At 40.5% G+C, this 14268-nt stretch overlaps 1 protein-coding gene across 1 annotated transcript in view; it reads right to left on the reverse strand.

The window, feature by feature from the left end:
* Ctnnd2 (catenin delta 2) overlaps positions 1–14268 on the reverse strand; it is an 804610-nt gene that overhangs the window by 234931 nt on the left and 555411 nt on the right. Inside the window, 1 exon segment of the mRNA XM_076916393.1 lies at positions 6089–6221. Within this exon segment, the coding sequence (XP_076772508.1) occupies positions 6089–6221 (133 nt within the window).

The raw sequence follows: 14268 nt of genomic DNA on the forward strand, positions 1-14268 counted from the left end.
CCTACTCCTGCCTTGACTGTAGCTGATGGAATTATGGATCTCCTTGGAAACAGGTCCCATAGCATTATCTGTTAATATCAATACCTCCTTTTCAGCATCTCATAGCCGATAGGAGCAGATCACAGGAGATGGACAAACCAAGAAGGTGGCTAAAACATGTTTCTTTTTCTGTAAAACCAGAACACTGTTCCCACATTGAATTATTATAAGGTTTACCACTTGACATCTGCTCTGTGCTGTCGGCAGCCAAGTCCCTGCTACAAGGACACAGAGCCCCCAGACCACTGTTTAGTCTGGTAGTCTAGGACTCAGAGAGGCAAAGCATGTTCTCAAGGTCACATTGTAGTATAACAGCGAGAGTTCAAGTGCCAGCTCCAGCACCCTTTCCATAAGAGCAATGCCATTCTATTTCCTGATGCCTAGCAACCAAATACAGGCCCCTTATAAAAGAAATGAGGAACAATTTACAATGAGGGTAAAGAAGGAATCATCCAAAGGCAATTGAGTGAAGAGACGGATGGAATGTTCCCTTGAATTACACGAAGTAGAAAGAATCAGAAGGGAAATAAAATCGTCAAACACTTCACATGTAGTAGACAGGAATGAATCCCAATTTCTCTAACATCTGGAATGTGTTAAATCAGTCTGAATAAAACCTACATTATGGAGAATGGGACATTTATACATACAGATCAATTTCTTTGTTTCAGTTAAATAAAGACACATTCAAGTTGGAAAAAACTGTATATTTGATATAAATTGGACATTTTGTGTGCACGCGCACACGCGCGTGTACACACACACACACACAGAGACACACAAACTCACATTCTCACAATTGGGAGTGGTGACACACATCTATGGATCTCATATAATCTGAGCACTCAGAAGGTTGAGGATGATAGTCAAGGCTAGCCTGGGCTCCTTGGTGAGCCCTTGTCCCATGAGAAAGAAAAAAGAAGTATCAGATATACATGAACAAACCATCAAAGCAGAAAGGCTAGCCTCTAGACCTCTTTCACTAGCTCTAAGTGAGTATATATTGATATTACTCTACTGGCAACCTCTGATTTTCTGATTTTGTTTTAACTCGGGTTAATCATCACTGCAGAAAGCAGGGAACTTCCTTAACTGGACTTTAAGTACTTACTGCAAGTACTCTGGAGCTGTAGTTTGCCTAGCGTTGTATGTAAGGCCTGGTATTACAATGTCCTGCATACATGTTTGTCTGGTAGGTGTGGGTTCCTTAACCTACACAGTGGTAATATTTGAATCTCCCTTTAAATATAAGCTCAGCTTTCTCTATCTCCATTAGACACAGCTTTCTGCAACAATAAAATCTTGTTTTAGGAGCTAGAATGGCATTAGTGGGAAGAGGTCGGTTGAGGGTAGGCAAATACCTCTGGGATTGTTTCTCTGCCATGATTTTCCTTATCTTGGAATGGCATAAGTTTAGTGGTAGAATTCAAATATTTCAGTTGTGCATTTGATAGTCAAGCCAATTTTTCTTATAAGGGGGATTAGGTCAAATTACTACATTAAATTTTCATTACTGACAGATTCAGGCCATTTGTCAGTTTCTCCCACATGTGGGGACACATTACCACATTTGAGTTTCTAGAAAAACAGTATGCTTATGAATGATCATATACTCAAGAGAAAACACATCTTTAATTTAAACACTTAACATTTTTATTAAGTGAATTTTCATTTAATTAATTAATTTCATTGCATTTAATCTAAACGGATAGTAGAATAAAATATTAATGTTTTTATTATTAAGAAAACAATCCTTTGCTGTGACTTAGAAGGGAAGGAGTCCTTTTTAATCTCAGGACGTGTGCTACTTAAAGGCCACTGAAGTACACGGATGGAACGCTCTCCACGTGCAAACAAGGAAGCTCATTGTCTTGTCTACTCAAAGGTGTATACAAAAGAAGGTAGAGTGAAAACACAGGAAGGAAGAGCAGAGATAAGCCATATGTTACAACTCACAAAGACTTGGGGACTATCTCCAAATCAATGGGATGCTCTTAGCATGCTTAACTGAAGGAGGCTTCCCAGAAAGAATGAAGCAAGGCTCCATGAAAATGCTCAAAAGTTATCACTACTGATGCACCTCCTTGGACATGCTTGCTGGCCATACTCCCGAGCAAGTTTCCCTGTCCCATACCCTTTTGACTAAAAGCTAATTTACCATGGCACATTCAATTTAGCACATGTGGCAAGCCTTGTTCACACGTTACTGTCATCTACCTGTGCTGTTGAGGCTCCTGCCCATTTAAAATGCTACCCGCTTAGATGTCAGATGCCTATTAGCTGCGTGGACAGGAAGCATTGCCAGCAGTGCTTGGCAGCTCTCACTCACTACATCGTGAGAGTGCAGATCCTCTCTTCATCCCCTCTGCTTCCTCTGCTCTACCTTAATGTTTCTCCAGCTGCTTCTTTTGTGATCTTGCCTTAGGCTCTGAAGGAATTCCGTGTAGCCCTCCCATCTCTCCCAGTCTTCAGGTGCTTGCTGTTCTTCAAAGTATATACACTTAAATGTCCTACCGTGGGTTGGGACACCTGGAGAGATGCAAGGCTCACTTTAGTCACTGGACACTGGCCAGCAGACACTACTGAGCACCGACTCCTCAGCTTTGTGGCACTGCAGCAAGCTTCACAGAGGCTCACTGTCAACTTCATCAGCTCCATAGGAAAAGGTAGATGGCTGGCTTTCATCTGTTGATGTAGGAAAGTGAGCCCAAGACTTTGGACTGTAAGTTCCAGCATCATTTTGAACAAAACTGAATTTCTTGACTTCATTATTTAAACCAAAAAAAGAACCGTACAAAACACCATGCTAAGGAATGGAGAGGGGGTGAGCTATGATTTATGGCTCTCCATGTAGAGGAGATTTAATTCTCCCTTCTGCTCAATGGCCTATCCATTGTGTGAGCAAAGTCAATAACAATAATGAAATGTGGACTGAAGGGCTAAATCAATTCCATAAAATGCAATAGAAAGACTAGGGGACTGAGTAAATTTGGAAAGGCTAGTGCCTGCCAGATTAGTGTTTGGACAACAGGTAATTACAAAAATCAATACCTGGATATGAAAACATGACGGGCAGCCATCCATCACAAAGGGAGGAATAATTACTAACAGTCTGGACTCTAAATAAGGAAGAGAGGACAAAAGAAGCCTGCGTAGAATTCTTATCCGAGTTTGCACATTCGTGTGTGCATACGTTCATCCACATGGGCATACCTACCCGTGTGACAGCAGAAAGGGGGCCTGTTCTACCGTATGTTATGTTCTCAGCTCAGTTGAAGTCTGGCCCTCAGTCCTACACCACCCTAGTATTCCTTCTCATCCAGCTCATGGGAACCAGAGGACAATTGTGATGGCAACTGGGAGTCAAAGATGGGAGGACCAGTGGGAAGGAGATCCATTGATGATATGGATTTGACCTCTCCTTCAAGAACGAGCTGTTGTAAAGCTCCAAAATCTGAGAGGTGATACAGGCAGCTCAGTGACACAGCAAATGCCAAGAGGTAGTAGAGGTAGCTGAATGACATAGCCAAACAAAGAATATATGTGTACATGTGCGCGCACACACACACACACACACACACACACACACGCACACACACACACAGACTTGCTCAGACTTCCATAGACTCATGCACACACTGACATATTCAGACATACACAAACACATCATTCACACTTAATGTAGACAGGCACACACACATGAACACAGACAAACTCAAGCCTACATATATACTTACAAGCACACTGGCATATAACACACACGTGTACACACTGACACACATATAGATGTTCTCACACACATTCTGATAGGGACATACATTCATAAGCTAAAGCTGTAACTTAATATCTTGTGTTCCTAGCCACAGAACAGAGGATGAAGCATGTTTACTCACGAAGCTGTCTGCACAAATCAAGTCGATCAATCACACAAAGCCCTCCCCCCATGCAGTTTCAGCACCATTGGTTTTTCCATGGACTCATTTCTGCTTTTGTATCTTTGTCTTTTAAATTTTCTTTATATTGAAAGTTAATTACATCATTTCCCGGCTTCCCGTTCCTTCACTATTTTAAAGATAAGCTGAGAGGTTCCAGGAGACAATAGCTTCCGTTCCAGATGGCAGGTTTGGCCGCTGGCACGGGAAGCTTCTTCTATCTGATATGATAGACGTGTTGGTTACCCTTCGCTGCACTGCCTTTGTCCACCACGGGGCACAGTGGGTAATTCTGATATAGCTACAAGTAAGTCTGAGATCTGCTGTAAGGCTGCCTGGTAGCCAGCAGGCCTTGAGGCCAGTACACAGAGCATGTGTGCAAGCTAGTGAGACAAGCAAGTGCAGATTTCCCTGGGCCATGCTGCCTGTATCTCCTTACTGGATAGCTTCCAAAGTACCAAGCCAGTGTCTTTTCCAAAGCTCTTGCAAGCCACTTGTGGACTAGGTGAGAGCCATTCTGTTCACTCCTAAGCGCCTCAGCATGTGAGCAACATGCCGTGCTACACATTCCTGTGTGTGAATGACATCAGCAATCTCAACAGCAGCACTAGACTCGGGGCGGAAACCCAGCTAGCTTGAGACTGACATGCCAAGTGCTCCTGAATCAGCCTGTTGCCAACAACAGAATGAGAGACATTCCTGGCCTTGAAACTCAAAAGCTCTACTGCTCAGAACATTGTCAATACATGAAGTACATGATCCAGAATCAGGAGCCCGCCCTTCCCTTTTGCAGAATGGAGGAGCTATCAAAGCAGGGATCCTAAGATGGTGTCTATATGTAATATCTGTCATATAACTTTAATGGGATTTAGGTCATCTTAATAGTATAGCCACAGTTTTACATGTTAAATTTATCCTTGATGGTCAACATATTTCCTTGTCTAAACTTTCTTTATCTTAGCATCTGAGGTCAGGTAATTATGCGCTATGTGTATCTGCCCCGTACATTACAGGATGGTCTGTGGTATTCCTAGTCTCTTCCCTCTGGGAACTAGTTCCATTACTACGTCTCTCTTCAGTTGTGACAGTTCAAAATGTCTCCAGCCACCAACATTACTGAAGGACCAAATCGGATTGCCGAGAACTAAAAACACATGCGTTTTTACCAATGAAAGGCACAAACCAACTTCTTAAATGAAAATCTGCGGGCTGACATACTTCCAAAAGCAAGCAAGACAAAAATCCAAAATAAATTGCAATGGCATCCTCAAATCTTTTCCTTCCACTGTTAAGCCAATTTGGACTCATACTTAAAGTTGCTAACATGTTACAGAGATGACTCATTACAGTTTATAAAATATTTTGAAATTTTGATTACTCAGCTGCTTGCCTGCAAACATGTATCCTTTATCCGGAAAAAAAAAAAAAAAAAAAAAAAAAAAAAAAAAAAAAAAAAAAAAAAAAGAAAAAGGATTTGAGCTAGCTGCAATGATCCTGGTAATTTTCTAGAAATAAAATACACTACAATGTACTCTGCACCTTAGGGCATTCCAAAAACATGGGGGCATTTTTAAACAACTATTTATGTGATGGACACAGATAACAGTCTCTTTAATGGATCACATATATCCATATTATATCCACTGCTGCTTTTGGAAACAGCTCAGAACAGTTGGTTATGTGATCATCCTCCTAACATGTTCTCAAAGATAAATGGGCCATCGTGAATCCTGACTATAATTTGAGGAGATAACAATTGATGTCTTGCATTTTTTGGTCTTAGGAGACAGATTATTTCTAAAGACAGAATTAGGAAGAGGAAGACAACTCATAGCAGCAGGAGGCACCGAAAACTGCTTCTCAGCTTCAATAAGGACATACATGCCTGGTCCTTTGTCGTCAGTATTCAAACAGGAAGGGGGCATGCACACAGACACGTGCAATTAATTCCATAAAAGTGCTGTGCCTCAGTCTCAAAGATGTATCTACATGTTGACAATGGGAGTTTGTAGTTTTCATTTTTCTGTATTTTTCTGTCCGGCATGACTCTGAACATGCCTGAGTGCTTATGAACACCACTCACCACTCACTCACTCGGCGATGCTATGAGCACTTACCTCTGCCTTAATTTTATTGTCTCCGAAACAGAGGTGTTGCAGGTAAGCTGCAGCATTGGACTGGACGGAAGGAAACTGGTGCTGTAACATCTGTATCACTTCAGGCAGCTCCGGGTCTCTCCATCCAAACTCCCTGGATGAAAGGAAGCAGGAGACCATGAGGGATAGCCCAGAACACTGTTCTACTAGCATCCACTAAACGTGCTTAACAGTGAAGACAACATCTTACAACTGTTTGTGCTTCCTCATGCACAGATGGGTCCAGTGCAGGCAGCATTTATGAAAAGATCTTAGGTACCCACTTTTAAGAATCCATATGAGCATATGTTTATACTACTTGAAGATTACAGACATGTGATTTGAACTTCCTGAAAATTTATGAAAGATGGGGAAAATATGAATTAAAATGTCCTCCATGTTTTTTTTTAACTTGGGCTCAGATGGGCAGAAGATATATCTCTCTAATATGTGACTTCAAAAGGCAGGCATATAGCTTTTGCCTAAATTATCAGAAGAGAAAAACAATGGGTATAATGCAAAATGTCACAGCAGCAGGTGAGCACGCTGATACTATTCTATTACTGTTATTTTTCATAATATCTTCTTCAAAAAGAGACCATCACCAACACTGGAAAGTAATTCAGGTATTTAAAGCTTTTTTTTTAAGAGACAAAATGAAACAAAGAGAGAATAGACTTCTCGATCTGAGGTTGCAAGTGTAGTAGTCTCATGACTCTTTGAAGGGAAATCATTCAAAGGGCTATTCGATGCATATTAGCAAATTCTATGTGTCCTGTCTTTCTTTCTGTGTTCTTTTCCTTGTAAGAAGTAAAAATCAGTCCAAGAAAGTGGCTGTTTATTTACTTTCAAGGTAATATGCTCCAAAATATTTACATCTATTCTAAAACTCATTTTTTTAATTGTTCATAAGAATGCTCTTCTATAAAATCAATCATCTCCCTCTGGTAGACCACGTGGCCAGTAGGAAAAAAAAAAAAAACCTCTGTGGGTTCTATTTTTACAGCAGAGAGCTGATTTTTAACAGAGAACTAAAAAAAAAAAAAAGCCTCTTAGACCCCAGATAAAAACCTGACCTCATAAGTCACAGTGAGGACTATTTATCTGAAAGATGGGCTTAGGGAGAGAAGGGGTGACTTTGCAGCCACTCCTGCTCGTGGTGCAGTGACTCAAAAGCCTACAGCTGACTGCTGCAGGTCAAAGCTCTTGCCTGAGCAGAGGAGTCATGAAAAAAATGAGGCAGAGAAGGGAGAGACAGAGGTTAAAAGTTTCTTGGCAAATCCTAACCTGTTCTTTTTTATCTTTCCTTCATCATAGCTGGTAGAGCTGTCGAGCAAACCCTAAAGCATGTTGGTGCCGAAGACAAATGCAGCAGGAAGGTTTCTAAAGATGGCTAGTTTTTATTGGTGGCGATAAAGCATTTGATTTCACAGTGTAGGAAGATTTCAATAAACTTGCGTTCTGTCTTCTGCTGACACATTTCTCAAAAGAAATATAACACACATTTGTTGAAAATATGCCTTCATCAAATGAAGGAGAGAAAATATGCCCAGGGGATTACCGAAGAAAATAACTGTAGGTCAAAAATTGAGAAGTCAGTTTTCCTATCAACTTAATTTCCATTTGTTGCATATTTCCAAATCACCTCTGTAAAGTTAAAAAAAATTACTGTACTCATAATACTAGCCCAGTAGAATTATATGCCTTATGTAAATGAAGCCTAAATCTATAGAGAACCCATAAATGAAACTTCCATGAAAAGATACTGCATGGCTAAGATAAATTTACGTAAACTTACACTTTCAGAAAGCAATTAGTAAAAATCTCATTCCAGTGTATTTTATTAGCCAGATGGTAATTGCTCTATTAGGCAATGGCTTATGGGACATAAGCATACATCAAGGACACCTTTTGAACAAGAGCTCCAGGAAGGAAGTCTTAGGTTTTTTTGAACATCTGTGTGTACATGCATCTATGTATGTGCACGAGCGTGTGTGCGCACACACACACACACACACACACACACACACACACACACACAACACACACATATACACGCACACCAGACTCAGATGTTGCAGGTGACTATCCCAAAGCCTTGTGATTCCATAAGACCTCCAAACTGTTCTCTGACAGGTCAAAGAAAAGCTGAGCCGCTTCCTCATCCTACACCCTCAGGCCTCTGGGATCACTTCCCACCTCAATGCTCTTCTAGACATTCCATTGTGGATTTGACTGCACTTCCCTGGTTCAAACCCTGCAAAGATTTCAATGTCTTGGATGAGAGACTTGGATATCCCCCAGTCCCTTCTGTACTCTGCTGGATCTCTACACTGCTATAGAGGGGGGCACTGGCTACGTGGATGCCCACTGAGCCCATCTGTCGGAGTGAGATAATAATTCCTACCTTAGAGTACAGGTGGGATGGTTAGCAATAATAGTTACAGCTGGCACCCAGTGTGGGCCCTCTAGAAATGTCAGGGATTCCATATAACTAGATGAAGGAGAGAAGAATAATAAATAAGAACCATCTATAATTCCTAGAATGTGAACTCATAACTCTCATTTGTTACTGGGCTTTACCCTGGAAATGTTAATGGAACCGGAGAATATGCAAATGTAACCTTTTCTCCATTAAAGTTTGTCAGACCAACAATATTGTGACTACCCCCTCACTCATGTATGGACTGTCTGCCTTGTTAAGATCACAAGGCTCAGCACAGAGTTTTGAAATTCCTTACTATGTTGCCATGCTGGGTTGGAGAGCTGTCACAACATTTTATCAAGATCCCCTGTCCCCAAAGAACCTGAGGACAACCTGGTCCCTGCAATTCAAATTTCCCTTCTAGGAGAGCTTCCTGTTAGACACTTTCCCTTTGACTTCAGCATGAACAACTTCAGGGGTGCCTGTATCGACTAAATGTCAAAAATCTCAATCATCTGTGTGTGTGTGTGTGTGTGTGTGTGTGTTCACGTGCACATGCATGTGTTGGTGTATGATGCATACATAAGTCTGTAAGCACACACGTGTGCAAGTGAGTGGAAACCAGAAGTAAGTATTAGGTGATCTTTTCGATTGCTCTCCTCTTTGCTTTTTTGAGACAGGTGTTCACTGACCCATTGACTCAGTCTGGTTGGCCAATCAGCTAGGAAGTTTCCAGCCACTGCCCCTCTTACTGCAGGCTCTGACCTCACTGGACCAGGTTACTATACTCACTTTCTTTTTTCTTGGGAGCAGTTGAAATCCAAATTCAGTTCCTTAGACTTGTAGGGCAGGCACTTTGTGATCTAAGCCATCTCTTCTAGGCCCAGGATCATCACAAACTTTTGAACTCTAAAAGTTTAAAGACTACTAATTTTAACTTTTAGATCCAGAACTGTGAGGTAGGCTGTTTTGTTCTTTATTTCACTTTATCTGGGAGAAGTTGAGAGTGGTTCAGAGGTGATGAAATTAGAGAGTAGGCAGAAGGCTTTCATTAATAATAAAAAAGGAGATATTTCCATTTTCACTAACCAAAGTGAAGTTATCTAATGATATTCACATGAAAGAATTAATGCCGTCCACTTTATTCTTGAGTAGTTTGCAATCCCAAACAAAAACCTGCCAAAAACCTGCTAATTATATTTTTAAAAATTTTTACTTTGATATAAGTAGTACCAGAATTAGGACCATTTAGAAAGAAAGTGAATTGTTATAATTTTGTACAGAGAAGTTGCTTTCTTCACACTGTACGGTTTTCATAATATGGATTCACCCAGCCATATCATGAGCATGCATTCACTCTGCCATGACTCTTGGGTTTGGTATCATGACTGGGCAAGCTACCCACATGTGCCTAGGTCATGAGGGCTATTACAAGTAACTATGACAACAGGGAATAACAAAAATGAAAAGATGCATATTTTTATATTTAAATTAAATGACTGAAGTGCACTAGGAAATCAAGAGAAAATGGTCTGTAACATTCTGTACCTGTCTCTGGTTAGATGATGAGGTGATTTGAATGAGAATGACCTCTATAAGATCAGATATGGGAGTACATGGTCCCCAATTAATGGAACTATTTGGGAAGAATTAGGAAATGTGGACTGGTTGGAGGAGGTGTTTCACTGGGGGCTGGGCTTTGAGCTTTCAAAAGCCCATACCAACCAGTGAGCTCTTCCTCTTTCTGTGCTCTGCTTTTGATAAAGATGTAAGTTCTCAGCTACTGCTCCAGCACCATGACTGCCTGCCTGCTGCCATAATTCCCACCATGATGGTCACAGACTTTAGTCTTCTGAAACCATAAGCCCCAAATAAATTCATTCTTTTATAAGTTGCCTTGGTCATAGTGCCTTATAATAACAATAGAAAAGGAAGGAAGGAAGGAAAGAAGGAAGGAAGGAAGGAAGGAAGGAAGGAAGGAAGAAGATATTATGGAAAGTCATACCACAGCCTCTGACATCCCCCAAGCCCTAACTGTTGGAGTCAGGGAGTGCTTCCTTATCTGGAAAAATACTCGATGTCAATGTGATATAGTGAAGGGCTCTATGAGGGAAAGAAGACTTGCCACAGAGGGTGACAATGGCACCTTGAAATAAGATGGGATCATATCTTCAGAATGGACAAAAGGGCCAAGACCAATGGAGTGTCTGGAGAGCACAGCTCTGGAGTTTTCAAAGGTAAGGGAGGAGATTTTCCTTCAGAAGGGACACTAGTAACCCTGACTTCTTGGCTGCAGTATGGTGTATCTAAATTTGGAGAGCGGTCTGCAGCATGGAGAGATGCCGATGCCATTGGAATGCATTAATCTGGCTCACAGTTTGAAAAGACCACTTTAATGGGAGATGTATGCATCCCGAACATTGTGTTGATTTGTAGCAGCAGCAAGGAATGAATTCAGAAGTATAGATTGCCAAAGCACAACCCTGGGGAAGCCTGAGACACTCACCTCTATTCGGGCAAAGGGTTAGAGATAATTGTTTGATATGCCACAAAGGACAACACCTCAAAAACTAATCCTGAGTCTCTTCCCTGTCATTTCCAATTATGAGGATAGATTATTGATTGCCTGTGACTTTACCACCTCTCAGGTATCTATATATTTGTAATCATAGTTTTCTTAATCTCTATTTTATTTCTATAAAACCTTGTAGCTTTAACTTCTTGTATGTCCATGTCTACATGCCTGCTTTGTCTTAAGATCCACCCACAAATCTACCTCCTCCTTCTGGCAGGACTTATTTGCATATCCATAGAGTGTCTAGTCACTGAGGCTGACCAGAGCTATTTTTTTTTTTTTTTTTTTTTTGGTCTTGAGGAACTTACTCTCAAACAGTGACTGATAATAAACTGCCAAAAGAGTAAAACAGCTTCTTTAAAAGACTGTGGTATATGTATAGTGTGTTAAGTAGTGTTTCTCCAAATTCGTGTCCAGCTGAAACTTTAGAAAGATGTAAAGGTAAAGATTAAGAAGAGATCATATAGGAGTAGAGGAGTCCCCATGTCTAAGGAAAGCATCCTTATAAAAAGACAGAAGAGGACACAGCAATACAGACAGAAGGCAAACGTGAACATAGAGGCAGAAATGCTGGGTGATGCAAGCCAAGAATGTGAATGTTTCCTGACAGCACAGGAGACAGGTCCAGACTCCGTATCACCTACGGCAAGAGCCAGCTCTGTCAACGCCTTAGGTTCGGCCATCTGACATTCTAGATGGTAAGAAATTGGTTCCCGGGTTTTGTTTTGTTTGTTTGTTTGTTTGTCATTTGTGGTTACTATGTTACAGCGACCACAGGGCATTCATATAACTGTGCCTGGGAAATTAAAACAGTGAAACAAAAGGTCACCATGTAGGCCTCCAAAGTTTGGGGGTACAATCATCATACACACAGAGTCTGAGATGATGAAGTTTGGGGGTACAATCATCACATACACAGAGTCTGAGACAATGCTAAATAAAAAGATCCTGGGGCAGGAGTGTGCACAATATATCAGAGAAAAGGCAAGAAGGGAAGTGGGTGAAGGGGAACAAGATGTGAGCCTCAGTAGGTGAGATCAAAGGGATCCACACAGTAGGCGTGTCAACCATTGTAACCCTTGACTGCAGCATGGAGAGATGCTGATGCCATTGGAACGCATTAATCTGGCTCACAGTTTGAAAAGACCACTTTAATGGGAGATGTATGCATCTGCTAAAGTTCACAATCAGCAGGGAAAAGTGTTGATTACCCTTGGACGGGGCTGAATTTATGAAAGGATCCTCCCGATCCAATCCTTATGCCTGCTCTGTTGAAAACAGAGTCAGCTCTCTTGAAAACAGAGACAGACTGCATGGAAGTGGGGAGTGTGGCAGAGGAATGTGCTCCAGAGGACTGAGAGGCAAGTACTGAGAGGGAGTACTGAAAGGCAAGTATTGAGAGGGAGTACTGAGAGGGAGTACTGAGAAGCAAGTACTAAGAGAGAGTACTGAAAGGCAAGTACTGAGAGGGAGTACTGAGAGGCAAATACTGAGAGGGAGTACTGAAAGGCAAGTACTGAGAGGTAAGTACTGAGAAGGAGTACTGAGAGGCAAGTACTGAGAGGGAATACTGAGAGGCGTCTGGTGCTTGGTACAGGCAGAGCCATCAGGCAACCATGTTGCTTAGGGGAGGTCACCTGCTGGCCTCTGTGATCTGTCACTTCAGATATGGATGGCCAAGTTTGAAACAGCATGTTTCCTAGTGGCTGCTGAAGTAAAGAGAGACAAACAGTATAATAACTAGAAAATTTGATTTTTTGAAATATTTAGACTCCAAATATTTGACTTTAAGCTTAGCCAGCTATGGGCTTTTTTCTTTGAGTTCATTTTACTAAGAAGTGAGAAGGAAAAATAAAATGGCAGTATCAGCAAAATTCGTGCTATTATTTACAATCTTTAATTACATGTAGTTTAAAATCAACAATTTTTTTGCTTCTATTAAAGACCTAAATATTCTAAAAGATCATGAGGCTGTAAAAGATGTACACATCATCATAATACCTCTGTGATATGTTAATGAATCTTAAATGCTAGTCATACGTTCATTTATGTTACTAAATGGGTTCAGTTCTAAATGTTCCATGAGGAAAATTTAATTTCATATATATATGATTTATATGTTACTGTATGTGTGTGTGTGTATGAGAGAGAGAGAGAGAGAGAGAGAGAGAGAGGAGGGGGGGACTTTGTTGTCCTAGCTAGTCACAAAGGTTTCCTTTGGTGAAGAAGCTCAATGAAGACACTATCATTATGCCGTGAAATTTACCATAGGAATTAGAATGACTTCATGGAGAATGCTTAGATTCTGCCTCTAGGCCCAAAGAAAATTGCCTGGACCCTTATGTCTGAATGGAGAAGAAGGTGTCTGAGGCTCAGTATTCTAGTGTTATGGATGTAGGATTTAAGGATTTGGAGCAACAGTTTTTCCTTAATAATTTGAGAATAAACCGTCAGAAAGCCTTGGTCTCCTTTAGAAGGTTTATGTGTGGATTTTTTTTGTATGCAATACTCATGTATATGTGCATATTCATGTATACATATTTCTATATGTGTGTTATACACATATACATCTCCACAATACTTGACTACATTATATATATAATATATATATATGCTATATATATTATATATGTATATATAATATATATCTCATATAATGTGCATACACATATATTTTTAAAGGATATTATATAGTAGACTGAAAACACTATGTATAAGTCTTAACTGCCTAGTTATGTGTTGAACAAGGACAACAATAGGCACGCTAAAGTAGACTTGAAAAGCCCATGAGGCCTCATCCTTTACAAAAATCTACAGGCAACTAAGAAATACTGAAGCAAAAGAAATAATTTTCCCTGGGGACTAGCAAATCAATTGATCATCCAATACCAAGCAGTCAAACCTGAAAACACATATCCAAGTAATATTACTCAGAATTTGCAAATTACATTTCTGTATTTAGACATACACACACACACACACACACACACACACACACACACACACACCAATTAATGAAAAAGAAGACATGAATTTGAAAGAGAGCAAGGGGAGTTGTGGGAAGATTTGTGATGGAGGAAAGTGAAGAAAAGGGGGAATAATACATTTTAAACTCAAAAATAATTAAAAAAAACAAATTAAGTAGCCATGTCATCTGTCAAT

The sequence above is a fragment of the Arvicanthis niloticus genome, chromosome 19 (genome assembly GCF_011762505.2).
Source record: "Arvicanthis niloticus isolate mArvNil1 chromosome 19, mArvNil1.pat.X, whole genome shotgun sequence".
NCBI lineage: Eukaryota > Metazoa > Chordata > Mammalia > Rodentia > Muridae > Arvicanthis > Arvicanthis niloticus.